This window comes from Poromitra crassiceps (genome assembly GCF_964638095.1).
Source record: "Poromitra crassiceps genome assembly, contig: HAP1_SCAFFOLD_139, whole genome shotgun sequence".
NCBI classification, from domain to species: Eukaryota; Metazoa; Chordata; class Actinopteri; order Beryciformes; family Melamphaidae; genus Poromitra; species Poromitra crassiceps.
In genome coordinates, this window is record NW_028152225.1 from 294652 (window position 1) to 303451 (window position 8800).

Below are 8800 nucleotides of genomic sequence, written 5' to 3' on the forward strand. Positions count from 1 at the left end.
AAAATAATTTAAAGCTGCATTCAGCAATGTTGGGTGAGTGTTTGGTCAGTGACTTGAAACCCCAAACCCCTCGCTGTCCTCTATCTCTGTCCTGTAGTCCTGCATGCAGGGCGGACGTATCTCCGCAACCGTAAGTCGTAGAGACTCAGGGATGGCGGCGTTGAATTCGGGGTTACTCAGCGAGTTACCGTTGCAGAGAAACATCTGCCCTGCATGCACGACTACAGGAGAGAGATAGAGGACAGCGGGGGGTTGGGGGTTTCAAGTCACTGACCAAACACTCTATTTCAGTAATTGCTGTCAGAATATAGAGCCATTTCACACTTATTTTAACAAAAAAACATTGCTGAATGCAGCTTTAAATTACTGCACTTTAGGCCTTTACCCCTCACTTAGGTAGTTTATATTTTATCGGGAGCAGCTCTGTGGACTTTTTCATTGCAGCTATCTTGTCCTGCAGGGGTTGGTTCGCATCTAAAAATGCCTTGCATGTTTTTGAGTAGTTCCCCAGAGTATCCTTTTCTTTGAAGACAGGCAGCTCCCCAAAGTCGGCGCCCTCTGCGGCGATCAGAACATCTGCGATGACCGCAGTCAGTGCGATGGTGTTGCGGTCAACACAGAGTTCCTCACAGGTGTTGGCGATGCTCCGGTTTTGCCGGAACACCTTCAGGACAGCCCGGTACCTGTGGACAACGTCCTCTGGGGTCAGAACTACAAGACACATCAAAAGAAAATATAGGTTAACACAGTGTCATAATTACACAAATAGATTGATAATCCTGAGTATACATGACATGACATTCAGGAGTTAAACTGGTCATCTTGTGTCTGCAGTGCACTACTCTTCCTCACTCCAGTGTTACATTGATACAGTCCTGGATACTCAAAAATACATAACTGTTTCGTAATAGGGCCAACCTTGAATATGGTAAATGTCGTCTATATCAAATTGTGTGTGTGGGTGAGTTACCTTTGCCTTATGCCTGAGAAATAAATCGACATGAGCATGCTACACTGAAATTACGATTGACATGTGACTGCAGTGTCTCAATAAAAATGCTTCCACTAAGATGAAAATGTTCCATAGACCTTGCTAGCTAGGTCCATGTGACAGGAGTCTGCAAAAAGCCATTAGCCACCAGGCCATCTATCTTCAATTGTGGAATTAAAAATAAAATAAAAAAAGGTAAACTTTTGCCCCAATTTCTAAAAACGGGGGCAATTTACCAAATTTTGGGGGCACTTAAGAGAATAAAATAAATCAGTGCATGTTTGTTAAGTGTAATGTGTTGTCATAAGTGTTTGTATGTGCATTGTTCCAGAAGCAATCGAAATGTGAGCCATCTTTTTCCAGATGATGGGTTACCTCTCTTTCCAAATGATGTGGGTTTTCTAGTCTTTTTCTTCTTTCTGTCATCATCAGAGGAGTCTGAATACTCGGGTCTTTTGTGCTTTTTCTTACTCTTCCTCTTCCTCCCTTCACAAGAGTCGTCTGAGAACTCAGAAGAGACTGAAGAATCCCCCCGTCTCCTTTTGTGGGACCCTTAAACAGAGTAGTAAACGGTTTTTATTTATTTAAAACTAAACTCAAAGATGTACATGTGGCAACGAATTGTTGAATTGTGAGTACATCATTACATGGGGCGCTAAGGAGATAAAAGGACAAGGACAACATGCGTACAATTTCAATACATTAGGTATTTAAAAGTCTGATCATATGGGGGACAGCGCTCTTCCTACAGCGCTCAGTTCTGCAGTGGACCAGGTCCAGTTTGTTTGAGGAGCGGGTCAGGCGTTGGCTTATAGAAGCCATATATAAAGCCATATATAAAAGTTAGTACGGTAAATATATTAGATTTGTTTATTTTGATTGTCCTTTTTCATTTTTATTTGAGTGTTAATGAGTTAATAACTCATTAACTCAAATCAACTCTCAATAACTGTCAAACTAGATGAATGACTTCAAAACCGTCATCTAGTTTGACAGTTAATGTTGAGTTAATGAGTTATTAATTTGAGTTAGTATGGACCAGTGATGTCACTGGTCCACACTTTAACACTCAATAACTCTCAAATTAAATGACAGACTTCAAAACAGTTTACAGTTTTCTGATATACTACAGATGTTCTAATTATACAAAGCTGGTTGAAAATGGGCGGAGTGTTCCTTTAATGCATGAAGTTGCTAAATCATAGGGTGCACAACAGCACTTGTTTTTGTGAGTGTGTTCTTCGTCGTCTTTCTCCGGTGTGTTAGAGATGGAAATGAAAATCAAATGAACTGAATGATAAAATAAAAGAATTTGGGGGGCATGTTTTCACCCGTCGACCGCGGTTTTTACGGCCATTCAGATATTGAGGGATCACACTTTTCAAGCAGTGTAAAGGTACCTAAACCAAAAATTCCCAGATTCTCGAAGCCTTTATCATCACATCTTACTTAATTTGTTAATGTAGATGAAACTGTGAAGGTTTACAATATCCCTGCAATCAATGTGTATATTGTCAGTTTATTTTACAGCTGTTCCTTATTAACTTCCATTGTATGTTTTGATCATGATTATTTAATGTTTGCTCATTTAATGTTCTTTATATTTAACCTCTTTATTTAACCAGCCAGTTGTCATTATGCCAGCCAGGCATGACGAAAGTGAGATGATATGACAAAATCCAGTCAGCTGATGAGCAGGTACAGTAGCTAGCTTGTATGTTTAGCAAGATGAGAGCAGATGGTCGCCATCATAATGGGGGGGGGGTGGTGTGACTCCTTTTCATTTCAGAGCCCATTTGCCCTTTTCACTTCCCACCCCAGAATATGAATGAGGGTTTCCAACTTCCAATCTATTTGGTGTTCCAGTGCTGGGGCCCTGGTTACTGTTCTACTAGTACCTCTGTTGCTTCCTGCATTTTAGACACAAAATGGGTGAATTGGGTGGGCTGGGCAGTGAAAACGGCTAATGTCAGTCAATCTAGCTCCGAGTCCGGCTCACTCTGCTGTGCTCCACATCTTGTTTATTGTTTACTAAAAGGATCCCCATTAGCTGCTGCCTAGACAGCTAGTCTTCCGGGGTCCAAGACCAAATATACAATGCATGACACACAATGATTAAAATTCAAAAAATCTTTACAAGTAAAAGAGTAGAAGACTAAATAAACAGCTAATCCAAACTAAGACAGACAGTGCGATATCTTGTGATATTCTTTGTCTTGTGTCAGACGCCAGCTCAGGTCCACTCCACGGTACACTTTGTGTATTTTGTGAGACGCCAGGAGACAATAAATATGATGACGGGATCATCTAATTTCAGGGGTATTAAACAGTTTTTGTTTTACCTGAGTGATTGTTTAAATGAAACACCTGATTAAGTTGAAAAGCAGGCACTTTTCAATGAGGATATTCAAATTCAAGCATATTCCTCACCTGGAAAACAAAATTTCTAGGCTTTATACTAACCCTGGATATTTTTGGGGGGCTGGGCAGATTCACCCTTGCCCCTGGCTGCATTCCTAGACTGCAACCATTAAATAATCGAGACTCCTTTAGACTGTAGATACAGCCTTCCATGTTGGTTTTGGGAGGAAGATTTGGGAGGAACAGTCTAGTTACCTTTTGAAGTTGAGGGGCCGGCCCCAGTGTAGAGAGCCTTCTCCCTGCTGAAGTCCCGCTGCTCCTTGAGGAGCCGGTTCTCCTCTTTCAGAAGACGGATTTCTTCCTTCAGTAGCCGATTCTCCCCTTTTAGTTTCATCAGGTCAGCCTTGAACTTGGCCATGGTTGATGAGTGTGGTTGAATCTCTTCAACAAAAAAAGATGCAGACAGATGTATTCAATACTTGAATATGTTAAGATCATTTTTATTATTTTGCCGTGTTTACTCCCAAATTCGTGGTCAGTCATAAGCCGTTCCATTTCAGTTACACGTCTAAGCTTTGTAGCAACACAACCCTGCATGGTGTCACAATATATCGTCCCACGAAATTTCGCGATAGTAAAACGTCACGATCTGTATCGTTGAGATGAAATCTCATATCGCGATTTTTTTTTTTTTTTTTTTAAATAGACTAAGAAACGTCTTTGTTTGTTGAAGTTCAATGTGTGGAAAGTAGTTCAGTTGAACAAGTCTCTGAAGAGACACATGAGAAGTTATACAGGAGAGAAACCATTCAATTGAGTTTCTGGCAAAACTGTTTACTTGACAGGAAAAACTGAAGATGCATAAAAAATAGACTAAGAAAAGTCTTGTTGTTTGAGTTTGAAGAAAAACTGAAGATGCATAATGAGAATTTATACTGCTGAGAAACCTTTTAGTTCAAAGTAAATCTAAGTGACGGTGTAACTCATTCTATTTCAAGATAAGCCTTATCTCCAATCTCATGTTTTTTCTAGTTGTTATTGTAATAACAATTTCCCACAACAGCATGTTTTGGATTTGTGCATTTCAAATCAAATACTACTTTTCCAGTCATATATTGTCATTATTCAAGTTTAAAAAAATATTGTTAAAATCGTATCGTATCGTATCGTTATCGTGAACCCAGTATCGTGATACGTATCGTATCGTGACACCCCTAATATATATATATATATATATATATATACGTCAATAACGTCACCACTTCAAAGGACGAACACGGAAATTATCTTTCCCTCACCTGGTTCATCCCGTTCAGCCCGGGGTAATCAGTGCACACATCCAACAACAGTCCAGGTTGAGCGCTGACGTGACGTGGAAGCCTATGCGACAGTGTGTAGTTCTGGATTAGTTTAGCTCGAGCTTTTTACTTCTAGGGTTCGCATTTAGGCTACAAAACTCATGAAAGTGGTCCTCATGTGTGAAGATTATCCGGCTGAACTCTGGTTCACGTTTGATTAAGCCAGCGTTGCCCAGAGAGATTATTAGAAGCATCGCGGCAAAAACCCATTCAAAAATCCCATAGACAGAAACAGTGAAGAACCAGGAAGTCCGGGACTTCCGCGTTCTGACTACAAAAATACGTCATCCCTGCGGCTCTCTATTCTTAATGAATTCACGCAACGGGGGTTTGGGCAATGACATCGTGCATTGGCAATGTCAAAGGGTGGCAATTGGACGATCTTACTAGGGGTGCACCGATTACAATTTTGTTGGCCCGTTACAATTTCCGATTTTTGAATAGTCTGACTTGCCGATACCGATTTTTGCCGATTCGGATTTTCTTTCTAAGAACAACAATTGACAGCTTACACAAACGTTTTTGTAATGTAACTTTGTTTGAAAATTAAGATTCATATAACAATTCTTATCATTTGCATGAAGTAGGACCATCTCACTCAAACAAATCTCAAAATAAAAGTGTTCCAGGTTACTGGACAGAGCTTTTTTGTGCAAATACAATGAACAAAAAAATTACATAAAATCCAATAGCCTATATCCCACAGCTATCATGCATTTACTTTTCCAAAATAAAACAGGTGCAACAGAACACCTAAATGTGATCCATGGACAAGGAGTTTATAGCCTAGCTCCAGACAAGTCCTCTTGAGTAAATGGTAAATGGCCTGCATTTATATAGCGCTTTTATCCAAATCGCTTTACAATCAGTAGGTACATTCACCCATTCATACACCGATGGCGGCAGGCTACCACACAGGGTGCTGGCACACCATCAGGAGCAATTTGGGGTTCAGTATCTTGCCCAAGGACACTTCGACATGCAGACTGGAGGAGGCGGGAATCCAACCACTGACCTCTTTTACCCAAAGCGATTGGTGGACCACCTGCTCTACCTCCTGAGCTACAGCCGCTACAGCCGCTACAGCCGCCCCCTTGAGAAGAAGGGGAAATGAGTTTATGAGTTACAGTAACGATCTGCCTGGCATGTCCCAGCATAAATGGCCTGCATTTATATAGCGCTTTTATCCAAAGCGCTTTACAATCAGTAGGTAGTCTACATTCACCCATTCATACACCGATGGCGGCAGGCTGCCACGCAGGGTGCCTACACACCATAGGGAGCAAGGAGGGTTAAGTGTCTTGCCCAAGGACACAACGACAGCAGCTGGGAGGGAGCGGGGATCGAACCGCCAACCCTTGCGTCATTGGCCGACCCGCTCTACCTCCTGAGCTAAAGCCGCCCCAGCATGCATTGTGCAGCTCCATTTCGCTACTAAATAGCAACCAAATGAGCCGAAATAGATATAAAAGGTAGATCTAAATAATGTGTAATGGTAACACAACCTGCAATTGTAGAACATTTCAATATTGGACCAAAGAAAACATCGAAATGAAAACACCACCCTATGTGAAACATAATATATGTCCTCCTGGGCCTATATATATTCCTTGTCGAGTTAACATGATTTAGATAAGTGACAGGGGAAGCGCTTCTAATGTCATGTGCTATACTGTGATGTCCGCTCCAATAACTTGGCCCTACTTCACATTTAGTTTTACAATAAAAACACATTTATGCAATGACTTTACATAATGTAGGGTATATTTATGTGCATCATCCTACCTGCAGCAGGCGAGAGAAAATGATATCTTTCTGGACAAACTTTCACCAATCTAATTACGGTAATCTCATCATATAGGGATAGGCTATATTTTTCTAGCTGATCTTGCTATAGGGTATTTACATGCTTGCAGTATTTAAACTGCAGTTAGATTGGTTTGAGAAGCATAATAATATGGAATTATAGCCTATATATGGAGACAGACAGACGGGATGAAGGGAGGGGGGGGGGGGCAGAGCGCTTGGCTTTGTCTGGTTTAACCTGATTTGTCCTGGAATTGGAGCTTAAAAGGCAAGCGTGTGACTCTTTACTGCAATTCTCCAATGAGCGGACTATGCATAATTTTACGCTTAAAAGGCGTGGTTATAATGGTTGAGGCTGCGTGTAGCACCGATACCAAAATAGCGAGTGCGCTGGTCCACACCCACTAACTGGGCTAGGCCAGGCCTTAAACGCAGTTTCTGCGCCGATTGCAACCATAGGGCCCACTGTATGTACAACAAAGACTGAAGAAAAAGATGGTAATTTATGGTTATTAGTGGCTTTTGGGGACAATTTAAAATGGGTTTATGTTCAGGGATGCAAACTCATGCAGAGTGAACAAGGTGACAGATACACAAACCCACTCAGAATTCATTAACTTAAGTGCCCTAATTTGGGATAAAAAAGGTGACTGTCACCTAAAAGTGACTAGTTTGCATCCCTGTATGTTACCTTCATTGTCAGACTGGTTCTCTGGTGCAGGGTTCTCTGGTGCAGAGTTCTGCTCTGGTGCGTTCTTTCGTTTGGTTGTGCCTGTCATCGGCATGACTCTATGGGGGAAAATAAATTAATTCAGATAAAATTCAACATTTATGTCAGTCAAGTCACCGTATAATCCAATATGGACAGTGATTTGTGTGTCCCACTATTATTCCAAGGGAGAGAATGGACTATACATTCTAGTTGTTTATTTATTTGAGCTGTTGGCTCTTTTTACTCTGTACTTCTAGGGCAGTGGTTCTCAACTGGTGTAGCCTCAGGACCCACTATTTTCCTTGTCATGAAGTCGCGACCCAAATTTCAGATTTTTATTTAAACCACTCAAATTTATTGCAGAAAAAATAGCGCATTAATTTAATACACAATGCCTTCATGCACTGTTATAAACCTCAAATGAACAAAAAAGTGCAACAGAAGTGCAACTAGGGCTAAAAACCAATTGAAATAAGGCAGACTTGAATTACAGGCCTATATGTTTTTAAATTTAAACAAGTCAAACTGGTCATGCTCAGAAAGTCTTATTTGAACTGTATGAAATATGAAATAAAAGGCAGACTTATCTTGAATTACATGCCTATATGTTTTTGAACAAGTTAATAATAATAATAATAATAATAATAATAATAATAATAATAATAATAATAATAATAATAATAATAATAATAAAACAAGTTAACCTGGTCATGCTAATCCAGTTTCAATAGTCTGAATTTAACTAAAATTAAATATGCTGATCAAAACGGGTCGCGACCCACCAGTTGAGAAACGCTGTTCTAGGGGGTTCCAGAAGCTTGCCTTAGTTAGCTAGCTGCTAGCCTAAGAACGTTAGCCAAGGGATAGCGTGGTTAGCTTTTGCCGTGTTTTCACGTTGGCAACCATGCCATGCTAACCAACGTTAGCTAACATTACCTAGCTACGTTTAGCTAACACTAGCTAGTAGCTGGTAACTTGTTTCATGTCATACGCGATTAAGGACACAGGCCCTAGTGTAACGCTAGTGACTATTAATCCTAGTGACGCCATGTTAATTTTACAGTTGAGGCACGGGTTGCATGTCTTTCTTACCAAAGTGGAGGTTTTATTTTGTTCAGAAGAAACGTGTGTGGTGTGTGTCTGTCGGTCTTCTTCTTCTTTGCGTTTTTTGGCAGATGTGTCCACTATCCAGCTCCAAACTTCTTCTTCTTCTTTTTTTACATGTATTGGTGGTTCGCAAAGAACGAATTGGTGCATTACCGCCACCAACTGGTATGGAGTGTGGAAACCCAGCTTCCCCGGGACTGTTATCAGCTATCAGTCAGGACCACGACACGATGAAACACGTTACAGGCACAGCCTGTGTGGCGTCACGTTGAAGGCTGCGTTGGTTTACCCAGGCTACTGTCCTTACCCCATTTAGCTATTAATAGCTAAACATCAAATCCCTCCAACTATAGGAAAAAAAATAATCTCAAAAGCATCAGGAATCAGGATTAACATTAAACACAAAAATGTAACTATTTGCTATCCATGACACAACACTAAAAGAGATTTAGCCTATAATATTCC

The 8800-nt window shown here is 40.7% G+C and overlaps 1 protein-coding gene across 1 annotated transcript; it reads right to left on the reverse strand.

Moving 5' to 3' along the window:
• Positions 1 to 388: 388 nt before the first annotated feature.
• LOC310770636 (uncharacterized protein) lies at positions 389 to 5800 on the reverse strand (the record flags this gene model as incomplete). The annotated part of the gene is made up of 4 exons (XM_083663380.1): positions 5726 to 5800; positions 3608 to 3793; positions 1367 to 1543; positions 389 to 711 (listed from the first exon to the last, which is right to left on the reverse strand). Exons 2-4 carry the CDS (start codon positions 3768 to 3770, stop codon positions 389 to 391), a joined length of 663 nt encoding a protein of 220 aa, XP_083519506.1. The 5' UTR covers positions 3771 to 3793; positions 5726 to 5800.
• Positions 5801 to 8800: the final 3000 nt, after the last annotated feature.